The 20,005-nt window shown below is 40.7% G+C and overlaps 1 protein-coding gene across 4 annotated transcripts in view; it reads right to left on the reverse strand.

Annotated features, from left to right (window-relative positions):
* Atg2b (autophagy related 2B) overlaps positions 1-20,005 on the reverse strand; it is a 98,478-nt gene that overhangs the window by 23,803 nt on the left and 54,670 nt on the right. For all 4 annotated transcript variants that reach the window (XM_023719612.1, XM_023719611.1, XM_004635179.2 and 1 more), the window contains 14 exons: positions 18,943-19,045; positions 16,495-16,687; positions 15,902-16,044; positions 11,247-11,404; positions 10,717-10,889; positions 9,551-9,701; positions 8,086-8,285; positions 7,849-7,929; positions 5,613-5,719; positions 4,824-4,916; positions 3,786-3,856; positions 3,249-3,325; positions 2,925-3,095; positions 981-1,122 (listed from right to left, as the gene is read on the reverse strand). In XM_023719612.1, coding sequence (XP_023575380.1) covers positions 981-1,122; positions 2,925-3,095; positions 3,249-3,325; positions 3,786-3,856; positions 4,824-4,916; positions 5,613-5,719; positions 7,849-7,929; positions 8,086-8,285; positions 9,551-9,701; positions 10,717-10,889; positions 11,247-11,404; positions 15,902-16,044; positions 16,495-16,687; positions 18,943-19,045 — 1,863 coding nt within the window. The remainder of the gene's footprint in view (positions 1-980; positions 1,123-2,924; positions 3,096-3,248; positions 3,326-3,785; positions 3,857-4,823; positions 4,917-5,612; positions 5,720-7,848; positions 7,930-8,085; positions 8,286-9,550; positions 9,702-10,716; positions 10,890-11,246; positions 11,405-15,901; positions 16,045-16,494; positions 16,688-18,942; positions 19,046-20,005) is intronic.

Raw genomic sequence — 20,005 nt, forward strand, 5'->3', positions numbered from 1 at the left:
GGGGCGCGGCTGGCTGGCATGTAGTGCTGGAGGATCGAACCGCGGTCCCTGTGCTTTGCCAAGCTTGTTCCAAGTAGGTGCTTTAGACCACTGAGCCATCTCTCCAGCCCCCCCAATGCCAACTTTTATAACATCATGAAATATTTAAAACTGAGGCTGAGGCAGGTGTGTAGTAAGTTGAATGCCAATCAAGGCAACTTAGCAATACTGTCTCAAAATTTTAGAAAATTTTAGAAAGGGCTGGGAATATAATTATGCGATAGAGCACTTGCCCAGCATGCATGAGCCCCTAGGTTCAATCTTTAGTTCTGAAAAAAAAAAAAAAAAAAAAAAAAACCCTCCATAATATGTAGAAATAGCTATATTTATCCAACTAAAAAAGCTTTTTTTGAAAGAGAGGCCTCAAAACATATAGACGCTCTCATCTGGTTTTCAAGGCATCAGGTGACTCCCTCTTATCCAGCTTTGTGTCTGATCCTTGCCACTAGGGCACTGCTGCCCCCTGGTAGACCAGGAACAGCGGGATAATGAAGGCTCATGAATGCCTCTATTCTGCACAGATCCACGACCTTGCCAAGATCACCTTCTTCCTCCTCTACACATACCTAATCCCTAAGCACTTTGAAAAGCCAACTCACTTCTCTTCCTTGGTCTCATGAAGACTGCCCCATCTTTCCCAAACAACCTAGTGTGTGCCACACTGTGAGGGCTTCCTTCTGTCACATGTCATTCACTCTAAGCTCCAGCATCAGTCTAGTGCTGCTTGTCCCCTAGCTGTGGCTATCAGAAAACAAGTCTTGTATCCCACCCACTCTAGAGCCCCCATCGCCCTGGCCTGTGTTATCTACCAGACACTCAATAAACACAAGTTGACTCGCTAATAAACACCACCAAAACCCAGGCAGGTCTTTGCCTGAAGTTACAGTACTCAAAACTTCGTAACACTACAGAAGACTCCCCCCAAAAAGGTCCCGCCTTACCATTAGCCTGTGGTTTTACAGACAAAGTGGCCTGCTCCACATCGATCTCCTCCATAGCATCACTCATGAGATCTCGTAAAATCTGCTGATCTGCTTCTGGAAGAACTGGGCCACGTGAGGATGCACGACCACTGGACTCTACCTACAGACAAAAACCCTAAGTAAAAACCGTGGGAGACATGTGCAATGTGGCCTATGCCTGTGGGCCCAGCTATTCAGGAAGCTGACACAGGAAGACTGCTGACCCCCAGAGTTAGAGGCTGACCTGGGCAGGGCAGAGAGAACCTGTCTCAAAATAAAGAAAAAAAGCTGAAAATACTCTTTCACAGACAATTCCTTACATTTATTTCATCCTAAAAAGTATATTTTGCAGAAGCATCAGAAATAGGACAATACTATGTTTCTATACTCTGCCCGGCAGCTGGTACAGTTTTGATTTCAGTACCGCCACTGCCACCTCGACCACAGGCAGACAGAGGGTAAACATGCTGGCCCCTCACAGGCACACAGAACTGAGACCTCACAGGGCAGAGCCCATGTCCTGGGAGAGAGCAGCTGGGAGTTCTGTCATAGCTGGGCAGAGGGGCTCATCACCTGTGATCTGCTAGATCTGACAGCTGCGAGGCTATATGCACTTGGAGACAAGGCTGGCGCTCCTCAGAGCAGCAGAGGCATACAAGGGAGGGAAATTCTAGCCCCCAGTGTCTCACAGGACTCAAGGTCAGTACTGATGCTTCACACCCTGGACAGTAAACTGCACATTCATTAAATGTAAGTTATAGTTTTTTGACACCGGGTCTTGATGCACAGTTCAGACTCATAGTGATCCTCAGCCTTCCTAGCGCTGGGATTATAGGTGTGTACCACCATGCCCATTCCAGGACTAGCATGATGCACCCCGGGGAGTTTTGTTTCTGAGATAGGGTCTCATTTCTAGTTCAGGATGGCCTTGAACTCACAGCGATCCTCCTGCCTCAGCCTCCCCAGTGCCAGGAGTATAGCTTTGCACCATCACATTCAGTGTTAAGCTATGCTTTTTAAAATGTGGGCATGAAATACAAAGATCTAAGTTGAAGGGGATAATTTAAAGTAACTTTTAATGAACCGGGGAGTGTTTTCAAAAAGAGATTAAGTCATGAATCATATTATCAGCGAAAATACAACAGGAGCAAGGAGTCACACACAGAGGTGTCACACACATGAAGTGTCTGCTAACAGGACAGAATGCAATGCCACGCAGACCTTCCTCCTAAAAGAAGTGCCCCACACTGAGCAGACTGAGAATCTGTTCACAGAAGTGGTCATGAAGAAAAATGACCTGAAAAAGACAAATGCTAAACAAGTGGGACAGGGTGCAGGCCTGACATGATGGTCAGAATCACTGAACTCAAAACAAAATATCTGAGCCTGCTGCTGTTTCTCCTACTAATTTAGGGCAAATCACCTAAATGATCTTACCCGGCTCATCTGTGAGACAGAAACAATCATTAGCTTCTCTTCTCACTGGGCTGTCACAAAGGGAAGGAGAGGATGCACGCGAATACACTGGGAGTGTTACAGATAACAAGTGGGGATTATGTTACAGACCAAGAATGCTGCCGCCACTACTGACGCTCACACAGCTGCTCACTGCATTTTTACATCAGCTGGTATGCAACTCCTCCTACATACATTTTCTTTCTTCTGTGAGAACGTGAGAACGGATGAGAATAACCTAACTCTAGAAACAAAGTACCATATCACAGTTGTGGAGCAGATTAACGTTCTTAAACAAAGAATGTCAAAAGGTAGGATGGCTTTCCAAAAGGCTCAGGATTCTCACCTTTGCGCAGATGATAGAGACAGCTGGCATTTCACCTTTTCTACCTAGTGACTGTCATGGCAATCTCAGTGACACAGGCACAACAGGCACAGGCAGGACTGGGGTGGCAGTGCTGACAGTACCTTTGACTTCCTCTGAGGGGTTCCAGGCTGCGGCGCCACCTTGTTAGGAGCGTGCAGGTCACCATAGCTCGCAATGTACTGAATGAGATTCATCAGTGCGGCACAAGAGTCTGAGCACGTCCTGATGTGGACGCTGTCACTGGAACAGTGGAGCTCAAAGCGGGGCTCAGTCTACACAGGACACAGAGGGAAAAGGGTGGGAACGCTTTCCGTACAACGGATGGAAATCTCTTTTTCCATACAGATGTACATTGTACAAGACACTGAGTGATCTTTGCCACATGGCAGGACAGCACGGGCGTGAGATCCCACTGAGCCCCTTACTTGCTCCCCGTCTGCCTCAGGCTTCACCGCTGTTATGGTCAACTCCAGAAGTCCTGTAGCCATCACTTGGACATAATCTAAAAGCAGCAAACATGGTTAATGAAATATCTTGGTATGGATTGCAAAAAAAATGAGATTCATCATTTTTGGGTAACAAACTGGGCAAAAAGTGTTTACCCAATCAATGCCTAAGGAATCCAAAACTTCTTTAAAATTCATTCAGACAGTATTACAAATGTTTATAACGTGACAGAAATGCTATCTATTTTCATCCTACAATTTATTTTTAGTTAGAACCAAACCGAATAAAAACTATTAAATAAATATGTGAAGCATATAATTTGATACACGTAGCGGATGTGCTGTAAGGATATCATAACTTCAAACTGAAAGATCACATCACATTATCACTACATCCTTCAACCCCTACAGATCTTTAATGAGGTCCTTAATTAGCATCCCTCCAGAATTAAAATGCTTTCAAGCAATCACACAGAAGCAAAGTGATATTACTCTACTAGAGATTTCAAGTCTTACCTCTATTCAAATTTATAGTGACATTATTACACTTGTCAGACAGATATAAAGCAGCCTCATCCATGATTATTCTGAAGAAAAAAGATAAAGCCAATGTCTGAAAAACTCAGATTCAAATATACACAACATAATCACTCTGTATTTAATGAACATCATCAAGCTCCTATGTATTTCTCTAATCTAATTACAAACTTTTTAAAAAATTCATTATTTATGATAGCCAAAGATGAACATGCAAAGTTGTAAATGAAGTTAGAGGACTATCTCCCAAAACAGTTTTATCAGCAATGTTCAAGAAATCTTTAAATGGTTGTAAAGAATTAGAGTAATCAGTTGTTCAAATTAATTCTAAATTTTTGGCAAGTTTTAAAAAAATAAATGCACAAATTCACAAAGTGTTTTGTTTTGTTATGCTCTGTTCTGTTTGACTAGGGAATGAACTCCCGACCTTTGCAATGAGCAACATCCTAGGATTGTTTTCATTTTTTATTTTTGCAACAGGGTCTTGTTCAACTGCCCCAGCTGCGCTCAAGCTTGAAACCCTCCTGTCTCAGTTTCCCAGAGAGCTAGAAGTACAGCTGCGCACTAGCACACCCAGCTTCTAAACTCCCAAGGTGTAAGCTACCAGGGCACAGTGGATCAACTGCTGAAAAGTTTACCATAGGGTTTTGGTTTTTGCTCCAAAAGCCTTCAGGGCAGGTTTGGCTGGCTGGAGTTGTGGGGATCGAACCACAGCCACCTGAGCCTGACTGCCTTGTTGAAGCAGCCACTTAAAGAGCTGAGCTACGGGGCAGGCCGCTACCATATGTTCTATAAAACAATCTAACCCCCCCACACCAACAATTAAAACACATAATGAAAAGAGTAGGACAGGTTAAGTCAACTGAGAAATAAGAATGAGTGAGACAAAAGAAAATGACTACTAGTAGAGGTATATGATTTTTAACAAAAGACTGAGACTTTCATAAATGGGTTTAAACACCAGTTAATACTTTCTGCACAGCTACATCCCGCATATGATGACAGTAACACCAGTACCTGAGAGTAGAAGAAGATTTATCCAGGGCAACACTACTGGAAATACTGAATGTTTCAACTGTAAGAAGAGCTCGGATGGGCAAATGAAGTGGCCTATAATTAAAGAAAAAGGCAGGAGTATCAATTTGATATAAGAGAAAGTCTTTTTCTCTTTTTTTGTTTGTTTGTTTGTTTGCAGTACTGGGATTGAACTCGGGACCTTGTTTGCCAGGCAGGAGCTTATGCCACTAAGCTATCTCCCCAGTCCAAGAAAGTCTTTCTAAAAACTATTTTAAATATAACTCTACTGAACTAGGTTGTTTTCAAAACTTAGTATTTTGGTTTTGTTTCTTGTGGTACTGTCAATTAAACCCAAGTCCTTTACACTGAGCCACTTCCCCAGCCCTTTTTATTTAAGACAGGGTCATGACAAGTTTCTAGGTTGCTCAGGGTTGAGCTCAAATTACAATCCTCCTGTGTCAGCTTCCCAGGGTGGTAAGATTACAGGCAGGCATCACGCCCAGCTAATGCACACTTTAACTTTTTTATTTTATGTTTTGGTACTGGGAATCAAACTCAGGAGTTTGCACTTGCCAGGCAGGCACTTGTGCCATCAAGCTATATTCCTGGGCCTGTGGAAGTTTGCTTGCTTGCTTGCTTGTTTGTTTGTTTGTTTATTTATTGTTTTGATACGGGGATCAAACTCAGGACATTGAGCCTGCCAGGCAGGTACTTATGCCGCTGAGCTATCTCCCCGGCCCTAACGCATGCTTTAGGTAAAACATAATTTTGTTACATTCATGATCTTACCTGTAATCAAGTGCACAGCTCCAAAGATGAACATGTAAAGTTGTAAATGAAGCTGGAGGATTATATCCCAAAACAGGTTCATCGGCAATGTTCAAGAAATACAAAATCTATAATCACAAAAATACAAAATGCCCTGCTTTAGAAGCAAAAAAATTTTGATATATTTAATGAGTCTAAAACAAAGTACTGCACAGAAAAAGTAACCATTTAATTGGAAGTTCATAATGCTAGAAGGAAAGTCACTTTGTATACACACACAAAAGGGAACTCCCAGCAGGTGGCAGACACGCTCACCTGCCCACAACAGCAGCCTGTCATTTAGCTGTGCATCACATCATCATCCGGTACACTTTACATATGCACATGAAAAACAGAACTGTTAATGGTACGCTACCTGCAAAATGTCAGAATTTGAAATGTAGGCAACTATCTAGCAAATGCAATGCTATAAAAGCTCATAAAATATATCCTGATTAATAAAGTATATATAATTTCACATTATTTTTCTTAGAATAATCTTCAAAAAAAAAAAAAAAATACTGCCCCGGAGGCATGCTGAGCGAATGATCGAGACTAGGTGTGGTGATGCAGGCCTGTAATCCCAGCACCTGGGAGGCTGAAAACCTCCCAAACCTCCCTGAGTCCGATCTACATAGTGAGACCCTATAGACCCTGTACTAAAACACATGGAAAGAAAGAAAGAAAGGAAATAAACAAACAAACAAACCTGGTTTCCTAAACAACCAGTAAAGGGTTTGCTTTGATTTTCCCTATAACTCACTTGTGTTTTTTTTGTTTTTGCAGTACTGGGGATCGAACTCGGGACTTTGCACTTGCCAGGCATGTGCTTATGCCACTGAGCCACCTCACAGGCCCTATAACTCATTTTTGAGAAGGATTTGTTTGTTTATTTTTTGGCTGGCTCAGGCTGCCATAAGGGTGGGTCTGGTGTGTCATGTGGAGCTGTGGATCGAACTGTGGTCCCCTGTGCCTGACTGAGTTTGCCCAAGCAAGCACTTTAAACAACTGAGCTAACCGGCAAGCCCCCTTGTAACTCATTCTTGAAAGAAGTTCACTTTCCTTAATACTCAATTTGAAAACCAGGCCCTCTCACCAACACATACTTTCTCCCATTTCTAAGAACTGCCGAGTCCTGCTAAGTCTCTCCCTCACAGCTGGCTAAATGCTGACACTAACCATGTACTCCCACCAGAGAGACAGACACCTTCATGTTTCAGACAGACATCTTTGTGTTTCCTAAGTCCTTGGAAATGTTCACATTTTTAAATAATTTGTTATTTTCCCAGCACAGTGAAAAATTTCTCTTTGCAAGGAATATGAAAAAAAAAATCATAGTGTGCTTTTTATTCTAGCATTAAGGAAAGCTAACTTTGTTCTCAAAGCTCATTTGCTTCTTCCTCAAACTTCACTTAGGTCTTACTGCTCAAAAACAACCAATCTAACACAACAACAAAAGCTTTTTTTTTTTCTTTTTTTAACAAAAGCATTTTTTAAAAAATTAAAAGAAAATATTTTTATGGGACTGGGGATACAGCAATAGAATACTTTGAAGTGCAAGACCCTGGTTTTGGTCAGTGCCAAAAAAAATTTTTTTGAACCTTTACTATATAGAGATAATTCAACTGGAAATTACAGAAATCCTGATAAAATGCTCTAAAGCAGCATTATATTAAGGACCTAAAAGAAAGGTGGCAAGCCTATGGCACGTATGTTATCTGGTTTTCTTTTAAGACAAGGGATGTTCACATACGAGTTATTTTTTCTAAATTAAAACCTCACTATTCAGGTGTAATTGCAGTGCTGGCACTTTAGGACAAATAAGTGGGTTCTGCCTTGCTGTTTAGGCCTCATCTCTAGAAGATTCACCACCATCGGCCCAGGGATTAAGACAGAAATCATAGCACTTATAAATCTTCTGTTTATGAAAGCAATTCATTACAGGCATCTATCAGTCCTGGAACACGAGTTCTTTCCCTTTCTTTAGGGACAAAAAGACAACTTTGCCATTCAGTTTTAGGAACCAAACTTTAAGGAAAAAAATCTATGACTTTCTGGAGTGATCCTAATGTCGTGTTTCTTAATCTAAGGGTGTGACACATAGTGTTCACTTTATGACAATTCACTGAGGAGAACATTTATGACCTGTGACCTATTCCTTAAGTGCATTAAAGGCAATACAAATTTTAAAATAAACTGAACATATCAGCTGCCTGACCTGTTCATGCCAGCTCAGGCCAGAAGGAAGCATTCTGTGCTGAAGAGTAGCTCCTTTCAGTCCTACAGCAATAAGAAATTCCTACAGAGAACAACAAAGAATTACATTTACCACCTATGGAATCCTGTAACTCAAAATTCTTCCCAAGAAAAAGGAATGCATTATCTCTTATACAGTCAATCTGAGCTGATAAATTAACAGCAAGTACTTTAACAACACACGGTATAAAACACAAACCTTTGTATTGGACTCTGACTTATCAGACAGGATTCTGACTGCAACTGAGAGCATGTTCAGATTGTCTCCTCCCCCACCATCAGAAGCAGCTCTACTGAGCCCACCTTCTTCAGAGGAATAAATAGTAGGTTCCAACCAATGTGGGCGGCTTGCGCAGGGCAGGCGTGTCTCTGTAGGAAGAATCGCTCCATCCACGAGGCCTAGATCCACCATGGATGAAACAGTAACAAAATGATTACTTAAAATTAGTTCTCTACCTGGACGTCCACAAACTCAAAACAAAGATCCACGTATAAGTTGGGCAGCCTGTGATGCCACAGAACCAGAAGTATTTTTTCATTGGGATATTTTCAGATTTTGGAATTTTCACATGCATCGAATGAGGTATCTGGGGAGGGGATTCAAGTCTAAACACAAAATTCCTCCGATCACATACACCTCAAACACACAACCTAAAAATGATCTATGAGATATTTTTATTGTGCCTGCATGTTGACTGTAGCCAGTCCCATGAGGTCAGGCGTGGACTGCATGGGTCAGCACCACAAGCTCACAGACTGGAGACCCTGGCCTGCACTTCCAGGTCCTGGCAGTGTGCTGACCAAGAGCCAGGCTGGCCCCAACCAACCACCACTGCTCTTTGCTGATGCTGGTGTAGAAGGGTGTGGCTGACAGAGAGAGCACAACTTAAGACATTCAAAAAATAAAAATCTAAGATTCTGAAATGAAGCCACAATAACATTTAAGTAGGAAAATCCCATAAGCACTAAAAATGTGTATGTCATACCTATTCACAAGGAAATTTGGACAACTTCTCAAAAAATGGCAAATTTTATATTCGAAACCAAAAGAAAATATTTCTTAAGATAGACTAAGAAATGCAAAATCCCACCAACTGATAAACAGATAAATAAGATGTAGTATATCCACACAGTAGAATATTATTCAACAATAAAAAAGTACTTGATAATAATTTGGACAAACCTTAAAAACATGTCAAATGAAAGATGTACAATTCCATTTATTTTAAGTATGAAAATTCCCAAATGTGTAAATCCATAGAGACAGAAAGGAGATCATAGTAGCTAAGGGCTACAGGGGAAGGGAGGGTTGGAGGGCTTCAACTAAAGTATATGCAACTTCTTCTTGGGGTGCTGACAGTGTTTTAAAAACTCATTCTGATGAAGGTTATACAACTCTGAAATCCTAAAGCCACCGAACTGTACACTTTACATGGTGAACTGTACAGTAAATGATTTATACCTTGTATCTTATAAAGCCATTACCAAAAAAGAACATCAGCCAACTTCTAATTCATACTAAGCATTATTTTGACAGTGGGATCAGATTCCCCACACAAAAAAATAATTTCCAGTTTCAAAGTTCTGTTCGCAACAGATTTTCTTTATGAAACAAGAACCTAAACAGGTGTAAATGGAAATGAACAAACACACATCTGTCCTACCTTTGTGGTACAGGCTGAAGCTGCTAGAGTGAAGGCAAATGTAGTGCTTGTCATCAAAACCTTCATATTTTGTCACACAAAACAACGAACCACTACTGAACTCTAGCCAGAATTCACCATGCTTCTTTTCCAACAGTTCTCCATTATCTTGCTAATAAAAATGAGAAAAACAGAGAAGTTACAATTTTGCTTTTAATTTCAGTGCTGGAGGAAAATTTCAATGCTGAAGGTGGAACCCCAGGCCTCCCTCACACTAGGCTTGTACTCTATCACAGAGTTGCATCCTCAACTCCTAAAAGTTGTTACTTAAGTACAGAAAAATAACAACTTCCCATCTTCTTAATTCAGCATAGGAAAATCTCCCACATTGCAACAGAAGCAGCTTAACTCTTGCACTAATCAACATGCAGATACTAAGAGCTGAGTAATTAAAGGCTGTGTAAGACCTTGTCTGCCAAATACTTGCCAATTGCTGTATTTCATCTTCTTTTACAGTAAATGAGCTGAGCCGTTACAACCTTAGGAGCAGATTTAGACCTTGTTTTTCAGAGGAAGGACCATGCAGAGCTTGCCTGGGAATGATTGCTGTATACCTGAAATTTCTATCTTCCTGTTCTTCTTTCAGGAAAAAACTACAGTATCACATGGGTCTTGTAGCTTATTAAAATAAAACAGCAACTTAAAAGTTGCACAAAATTATTCTGTATTGGTAATCTGCTCACTTTCGCAAAGAATATAGAATAACAATAAAAACTTGCCTTTGTTTCTTTTTCTTTAGCTCTGAACTTCAATGTGTATGCTATCACTATACAATAATATGGTTATAAATGGAAATAAAAAGAAAAAAATTTAATTTTATGATTGAAATAGAAAATACTGTATTGATGTATAAGACAGGCAATTAATTCAGAACAAATTCAAAATATAATACCATAGTGAACAGCAGATTTAAATGGAAAATAGACCAGGAAGACCAAGAGAACCTGGAAGACTCTGGTCTTCACAGACTGAACAACCTTGGCCCACTCTAGTCAGGACTGAAGGAACCATGGTAGCACACATGGTAGGCCAGCGCTTTACCACAGTGCTATACCCCCAGCCTTGTATTACTTTAAAATAAGGTATGGTCAAAAAGGCACTTTGGATTTATAATCCATAGGCCTTACCTTTACATCTGTGAATACTGCCATCAATCCATGATTAATATTCAGAAGAACGGAGAGAAAACTCTGCGAGTTCTTGTTCTGAGGGTCTAATTTTTTTTTCCTACGGGAACGATAATTGGGATCAACAGTAGAAAAATACTGCAAAGTCTCTTCTTCAGATCCACTTTCTTCATCTATGAGAAAAAACTATGCTATGACATGGTTCTTAGAGCTTATTAAAATAAAACAGCAACTTAAGTCGCACAAAAATATTCTGTATTTGTAATCTCCTTACTTTCACAAACAATATGGAATGACAATAAAAACATGCCTTTGTATTTTTCTCTGAACTTTAATGTGTACACTATCACTCTATACAGTCAAGTGATGATACTAATAGGGAAATGTTCTTACAAATTACCAAAGCAATTATAAAATACAGTTATAAATGGAAAATACAAAATATTTTTCATTTTACAATTGAAACAGAAAATACTAAACTGATATATAAGCTAGGCATTTCAATTCAGAACAAATTTAAAATATAATACCATAGTGAACAGCAGATTTAAGTGGACTAAAACTATCTTTGTTGAAGGTATTGATCAGCTGACTGGCCACAGAGAGCCCGATCCCATAGGACAGATTCTCAAATGTCTCCACCGGTGAGGGAGCTGTGGGCTCCCACAGCAGCAAGTCATTAAAGATCCTATCAAGACAAAAGTTTAAAAATAAACACATAACTCCTTATTTTGACTGATGGTACAATAAAGAATAAACCTAAACAAACAGATGAACAAAGTAGTTTTTAAATGGTGAAATGGAAGTCAGATGCTGTTTTTGAAAACATTACTTCAGTGGAAAAACTGCTGGCGTGGCTATAGCACGACAGTGAGACACCTCACCAGATACTTACCCGTCACACACCTAGACAGGTCCTTGCCTACTTCAACTGCACTACATACTCAAAACAGTAACTCATGCTGTACACCTAAATGCACTTAAAAGTCAAGCTAATTAAAAACAAAAACCCACACAGAGCAAAAGGAAGACAGCTCACACACAAGAACACTCTGGTAAACTACAGCACCCCTGCAGTGGCACTGGCCCTCCTCTCAGTCCTGTGGGCAGCTGAAGAACTGCTACCCTCACTCAACACCCACAGAAGCTGCCTCATGAAGTAGAAGTGACTTTCCCGGGGTCACACAGTCCTGTAGTACAAGAGCTGGGATGGGAGTCCAGATTATAAATCACTCCCAATTCATGTGTTCTCTACAACAATCTGAAACGCCGCACTGTGCCCCACCAGGACACTTCACTGAGAGGAAAGCAGGGAGGAAGGAAAACACTGCTCACCAGCAGGAACACCTAGTCAATGCTGGTGGCCAGAGGGGCTGCAGCTAGGCCACCAATGCATCCCATGTTTTCAAAGAAAGGCTTGTTTCCACTGAAATGCCCTTTGTCCTTGCCTCATCCCTTCACTCACTCTCCAAGGGTATAGGAAAACCCAATCTTGGCAACATTCTCACATCTTAGCTTGGGACACGCAGCACATCCTTCCCAGGTATCCATTTCGATCACACCACCCCCAACTCTTGGGTCTTCTTCCTTTTGTCCTCCTAGACCACCAGCCCTGCAGCCCTGGAGAGGTAGATGTGTACACAATCATTTCTAGCTGTCTGAACATGGCACCTGTCACATAGCAGCCAGGGACAGCTGACGAGGAAAGGACAATGGGTGCCCTACACGGAGGACTGGTGAAGCAAACTCAAAGTACAGTCCAGTGTGATACTCACCAATGCGTCTACAAACAAGGGTTTTTTAGTCTGTGGTACTGTAACTCTCAGTGAGTTAAGATCCCCACCCAAAAGGCCTCTTTTTAGAACCATCACTGTTAAAGATTCCAAAAGAATAGGACCGAAAATGCCACATCTCAGACTCACGGACAACCATGCCCCAAAACACTATGGTACTTATTGTGTACTCGGGGATAATACAGGACCAAGAAACTGTAAATTCACATTTTGGTCTGAAATCTTGCATTCTTGAATGACAAAGGTATGAAGATATAAGAATTTTCTCAGAAAATGATCTTACTTTACCTTACTTCCTGCAAGCATTATCTGTTCTTCATATATGATAGAATCCTATTGCTTTAAATAAAACTTGGAGCTCATAGCATGTGATCTATAGGTTTCATGTCATTCTTACTATAGGGTCCTCATTTCCACATGGGTACAAACACAGTCTTCATACTATTAATACTGTAAAATGCCAGATGATGTTTTTATTTCATTTTATTTCCTACCATATAGAATCTATCTATAGACAAGGCCTCACTATGTAGTTCAGGCTGGCCTGGACTCATGAGGTAGCCTAAGTTGGCTTTGACCTTGAAGCAATCCTCCTGCCTCAGCCTCCAAATGCTGCGATTACAGGTATGAGGCATCACATCCAGCCTGGATGATGTTTTTAATATCAAGAAAGATATCGGGGCCAGCCAAATAGCTCAGTGGATTAAAGTGCTTGCAAGCAGGCGCAGGGGCCGGGGGTCTGATCCCAGGGACTGCTGTGCTGGGATCCCCGGGGCATGCTGAGATAGCAATTGAGACTGGACGTTTGGTAGTGCACACCTGTAATCCCAGCTCTTGGGAGGCTATAAACAGGCAGATCACTACGAGTTCAATCTAGTAGTAAGATTCTGAATACCCTATAGACCCATCCCTAAAACATAATCAATCAATCAATAAAAGATAAGCACCTATAACCATGACTCAGTGTTTATGATTTTGTGTTTATGAGCCTGAAGCATAATAGATGCTCAATAAACATTTGATTTAATGAAGTCAGTAAGAATTATTTATATTCTATAGCATAGCTGACATAGATAAAAATTTATTATACTTGAAACTATCTTTCCAAAAAGAATCAGCTGACCAAGGCCCTAGAGAAATAAACTAAGTATTTTAAATATCTGGAAATAAAGGCAGAGTTGGTTAGAATTCCTGTGCAAGAAGACAAGATTAAAAAAAAAAAAAAAAAGGTAAAAAGATACTATTGAGACATTTAGTGACATCTGCATAGCATGTATCAATATTAATTTTCTGATTTAGATGATTAAGGCGATGTAAAACATCCCTGCTTGTCCTCAGGTAAAGCCAAGGGGACATCACATTAGCAACCTCCCCACCAACAGCTTGGGGCAGGGGAAATTCTTTCACTTGTTCATGCAAGCTGCCCATCTCAGAATATCTGAAAAATGTTTAAGTAATCTTAACTTGAAAATACAAAGCCAAGTAAGAGGCAAGGAATTCACACCCTGAGGAAATTAACCCTGAGATTTCCCTGATGCCCATAAGGGAGCACTTCAGCACTCAATTCCGGGACCCAACGATGAGAAGCAGGCAAAGGAAGACAGAACAGAAGCTCCCTAAGTATCTGCACCTGGCCAGTGAGTGGCATTCTGTGTGCTCAGCTCCCAGAGCTAAGCAGTCAACCACCCACAGCCTCACCCAGCCCCTGTCCTCCCCACTGCCTGCCTGCTACGGACACCCTGCTCTCATGAGCAGAGTTACACACGAGATAGTCACAAACGGACAACTGGGGTTGGACTCAAATATGGTTGTATTTCTTAGGTACAAGTTTAAATACTATATGGTAACTGATTAATTTCAAATATCCAGATTGGCATAGAAAAAAAATCTTGAGAGTCTACAAGGACTCTACCCTTCCAATACTTTAAAAATAATTTTTCACTGAATTTTAAAGGAAGCAGAACCAAAATATAGATAATATCTATACTCTGGGTATACCTTATGCAAAAAAAGACTAGGCAGAATTCTAATCAACAGTTCATATTCAAAGATAAGGCCTTGTCCTACACTTCAAAAGTAGTCGTAGCACCAAGCACAGGAGCCTGTGCCTGTCACCCTGGCTACTCAGGAGGCTGAGGCAAGAAGACTGCTGGTGCCCAGGAGATTGGGGCTAGCCTGTGCACACAGCAAAACTTCATGTCAGGACATGGCAAATGAGTGCATTATGAGCTGAATGTTTAAGGTCTGTACTGCTGCTCTTGATGTCCTACCTTAACAAACAGAAAACTGCTCAGTTGAGACAGAGGAAAGACAGGGTCAATCCCTTCTTCCCAACTGAGCCAGGACAGCATCCTGATCTCAGGCTCATCCCTACACATGGCACCAACTAGCAGACTTGACTCACTGCAAACCGAAGGAAGGGATCTTCAGACCCGTGGTTTCCAAACTTTAGATTACGTGCAAAGCAACCCCAAAAGCTAAAAAAATTATGACACCTCCACTGTAAGTCTTTAACTACAGTGCGGGCAATTCTTCTGTATCCCAGTATACTGTCTTGTGACTCATATGGACCTTGGGGTCCTTCTTGCAAGTTAACTGATTCTAAGATAGCCCATGTCACCGTGAGAAGACCCAGAGTTCATTATTAACAGGGAACAAAGAGCCAGGGATAACTCAGCCTGGTAAATGCTAAGCAGGAACCATAGGTGGGTGTTTTTAAGTTGAATGAAATTCAGAACAACTTGTTTACATGTGGGAAGCTATGATGCCGAACAATCAGGACACTGGAAACCCACAGGGCTGTCTTTCAGGCATGCCACAGAAAAACTTCTGCAGTGGTGGGGCTCTAGCACCCCTCTCCATTTTACAGATGAAGAAACTGAGGCTTCTGGAGGGTAGAGAAATTCTCCAAAGTCATCGGTTTATTTTCACACATCTGTCTCATACATATGTTGAGGGGTACCGAGATATAACTTTAGATTTTTGTGCTCAAGTAAGTAATTCCAACAAGATGCCTTTTTAAATGTCAAGCAGAGAGGATCTCTCCTTACAATTACTTCAAGGTTCCGAGTCTGTACCAGTATTTGCTGGCTCTCTGTGTTATCACCCGCATAGAAAAAACAGCCTTTGCTCAGCCCCCTAACGTAGATGGGGGTGAAGGAGGAAGAGCTCACAGACGGGGAGCCCAGGGACATGGCAGGTGAGCAGCTGCCAGGACAGCAGCACATCACAATGGTGACAGCTCCACAGCCATCATCAGTACCACATAAAGTACATGCAGATGGCATATAATATTTAAAAAGCAAGGGAAAAAGAGGGTAACAGGTGAAATGCAGAGCCAGTTAGGTAAAAAATCTGATTCCAAAGATTCAACTGAATGTGCTTAAACTCACCTATTGTAAAGCTTCTCATAAAAGGTCTTATTAGGTAGTGTTATATGAATATTCGGTAACGTAAGTTCCAGCACATAGTGAGAATTGCTCATTGCTTTATCTTGAAACTCCGTCATTTCTACAGGGTCTCCTGGCATCACCATCTAAAACATAATAGTTTAATTTTTTAAAAGGTACCAAATAACAGTTCATGTTTGAAGTAGTAGCATCTTCTCACAGACAATAGCATTTGCACGTGAGCAAATAAGAGAGCACCAGCATTCACCTGGGGACAATATGCATCAAGAAAAAATCACCATCAATCTTGAAGTTAAAAGCCTAGTAAAGATACCATACAAAGAAGTTTTTAAAAAAAAAAAACAAGCTACGTGTGGTGTCACATGCCTGTGGCCTCAGCTACTCAGGAGGCAGAGGCAGAAGGAGGACAAGTCTGAGGCCAGCCTGGGCAACTTAGTGAGACCCTCTCTCAAAATCACTTAAAAAGGGTTGGGAATGCAGTGCCACTCTAGTTCCTAGGTTCAATCCCAGCACCACAAAGAGAATAAATGAATACTTAAAACCATCTGTATTGCTCCCTCACACTTTCTTTTTACCTGTTCATTTTCAAACATTACTCTCCGAGAAGAAAAAGGAGATGGGGCTGGTCTCCTCAGGTCACAGACATCCTTCAGGGAATGAGCACCTCCTTCCTCCTCCTCCTGGTAGTGACCGTCCTCTTCCTCCTCCTGCGCTGCTATTCTCTCCAAGATGGAATGCATGGCCGGGGGGTTTATTTTCAGTACCATTCTGGCAGGAAAGGTAAGTATTTTAAAAATGCAGATCTACATGTAAACAACAAAATGAACTTTTGTGCACACTAGTGAGAATATGAATTAGCTCTTAATGAGTGGTTTTTAGTAAATCTATACTTAATAGCCCACTTATGCACGTGTTATAAACTAAAAAGTGTAAAAGCAAAATATGCCCTTTTGAGGGCAAAGACCATTGTTAAATTTCATTAACAGCAAACTTTACCTAAGAATCTGAGCTGTTACCATGAGCCCCGCCTTCCCACAAGCAGCCTGCTCCAGCACGGGGAGCAGCTGCCTAGCTAAGAAACCTCGTGTTGTGTTACGTAGATGCCTCTAATAGACAATGGAGAAACCAACTAGGGAATGCTTTCAACAACAAGGTTTGATTTCCAGCCGGGAAATTCAATAATAAAATACTAACACTATTGTTGTTTGTCACTACAAACCCCACAGTATCACTTCATTAATGCAACCTTTGGCTGCAAAAGTTAATGAGCTTTGGCTTGTGTACAATTTCATTCCACTCCTCATCTTCCTCCTTTTTTTCCTTTTTTGGCAGTACCAAAAATCGAACTCAGGATCTTTCACTTGCCAGGCAATCACTATGCTGCTGAGCTATCTCCCCGGGCCCCATTCCTCATCTGCTACAGAACATTACTAGCAGTTTTTTATTCTCCTTTTTATCACCAAATCAATCCATTCTGATAATGAGGCACAGGGCCCTCAAACAAAATAGCCATATTGTCACACCTCAACACACTTTACCTGAGAAGATGGTTCCATTTGCTTCTAGTACACTATCCTAAACTGTTTCCTAATTTATGGGTAGCCTAATGGAAACGGTGCTTCCCAATCACTTATGTGAAGTAGAGCTGATTCTTATGATAAAACGTGATGTTCTAAACTCATGCTCATCATTAAACAAGTACTGGTAATGTTTGTCCTAAGGATCTGATAGGCTAACAACACATAGCTGGAGGACCAAAAGAAGGCAGGCAGGAACATGATCTTAAAGGATAATTTTTCGAGAGCTTTCAAATACCCATGTTTTCAGTCTTACAATAGATTATTTCAAGTAAACTGAGTTCTTTTAAATATGATCAAAGCCCACTATTAAACTAATGTAATTTAAGGAATGACTTCTCCAGCCGAAGAAATCCTGGAGCAAAAAAAAAAAAAAGAAATCCTGGAGCAGTGGTTCTAAAGTCCAAATGCATCCTAGAATCACCTGGTATAATTTTTAAATATACTATGCCAGAATCTCAGGTTGGGGTGCAAAATGTAAAAGCTCCTCAGACCTCAAAAACACCAAGAAAGCCAGTATTTATAAAATTCATTTGACAACCACCCAAATGGTGACTTATGATATCTCTGTTTTGTTCGTTGTTTTTGTTTTATGACACAAATAGCACTGTGTTGGCCAGGTTGGCCTTGAACCCTGAGTTCAAGCAATCCCTGTGCCTTAGCCTCCAGAGTAGTGGGGGCTGCATGTGCTCACCATCATGCCTGGCTTACAGTATCTCCCCTACTGTGGCCCTGAAGGTTTTTATTTTTTTTAAGTACGATTTTTTAAATTTTATTTTTACTTTTTAAAGAGAATAAAAAATAACTTTAAAAAGCTGAAATGATATAGAATTTCATTAAACAAGATAATAGGAATTCAACAGTGGTTGTCATAATTGCATATTGTTGTCTTTGAATTAGTTGTTCAGATTATCAGATATAAGCATGCAAAATTGGTCCAAAAAATATTATGCAGAAGAAAAAAAAAAACTAAGCATTAACTGTTCCTTTCAACAGATCAATAGAAATTCCAGCTATCCTGTATATACATCTATTCTTCCCCTTCCTTCTTTCTTTTCTCCTTTCCCTCATCCCAGTTGTTCCTCCTCTCTGAGCAGTTTCTTTCCCTTTCACAGTGTCTGTTGTGCCTTTCGAATTTTATTTAGTCTCTTAGCCCTGAAGTATTTTTATGGTGGCTACCGAGCCTTTGGCTCATCTAATTAGATCAGGTAACTCATATCACAAAACACATTTAAACCTCCTTCTACCTCTTACAATAGCTATATGCACCTTTTCTAAAGTAATACTCAATGTTTTTTATGAGTTCATCTTCTTGGTTCTCTCATTAAGGTTATTTTTAGCTTTACATTTAATACCCAAATTAAATAATTTGATGCCCAAAATGTTGGTTAAAAGGACTATTGCACTCTATTTTCGAAAGAACATCCCACCTATGCTTCTGCTTACCGTGGCCAGTCAAAGTCATCTGATGATGCTATATTTCCATCTACTCCACCAGACACATGGAAAAACTTAAGAGATGGTCCTCCTTTCTCCTCCTGGAATGACCCTGATAAAACAAGACTGACTTACTGGACTGCACTCCTCGGTGCCCAAAGACCTGTCCTCTTAGAGGCGCAAAGCTTCTCTAAAGGACAGAATGCACCATTAAGTTCTGTGGCATCTTCTCATGTGCCCCAGCACAGGTGTGCTCAAGCTACAATTCACAAGTGCCCACATTTCAGGTAGATGGTGCATAACTGGGACCTAGGACATGTGCAGGTTGCCACTCTCTGGATGATATAATTTTCCTTAGTAAAAGAAAAATTTACTGTTAATCTACCACTAGAAATAAAGATAACTACATTTCTTAAATATGTCAAGAAGATTCAAATAATTGGGCCAGGGAGATGGCTCAGTGGAATAAGCGATTCCCTGGCAAGCGCAAGTGTCTGAGTTCAATCCCTGGTTCCGTCAAAAAAAAAAAAAGATTCAAATAATCCTACATATTACATGTTTTTTCACTGAATTTTGCTATTGAAAAGAATGGCTTGGAGGCTGGGGAAGATAGCTCAGTGGCATAAGTGTATGCTAGGCAAGCATAAGGTCCCAGGTTCATTCCCGGTAATACAAAAAAAGAAAAAAGAAAAAAAAAAAAAAAGAAGAAGAAGAAAGAAAAAAATGGTTTTCCTCCAAAATAAGGAGCTTCCTGCCCCTGAACATAAGGAATAACAGGATAATACCAAAAGGCTCTTTCATGAAGTCTTAATTTGGCAAATCTCGATCTATTTCCAAAGGTATATACACTTCAGAGAGAAAAGGGTAGGGAACCCTTGGCAGCCTGTTCCAGGAAGGGGTTGAGAAGAGAGCTCTAGGGGCCGGGAGGGCACTGTGGAGGCAGCAGCACCAGAACCACAGGATCAGAGGACTACGTTTCTTATAGTCTTCCTTTCCTTTACTCTAGCTGATAAAAACAACGCAATAAGAAAACCTAAAATAGGTTTCACCAAAAAAAAAAAAAAAAAAAAAA

Source organism: Octodon degus, unplaced genomic scaffold (assembly GCF_000260255.1).
Source record: "Octodon degus isolate 3935 unplaced genomic scaffold, OctDeg1.0 scaffold00070, whole genome shotgun sequence".
In the NCBI taxonomy this organism is placed as follows: Eukaryota; Metazoa; Chordata; class Mammalia; order Rodentia; family Octodontidae; genus Octodon; species Octodon degus.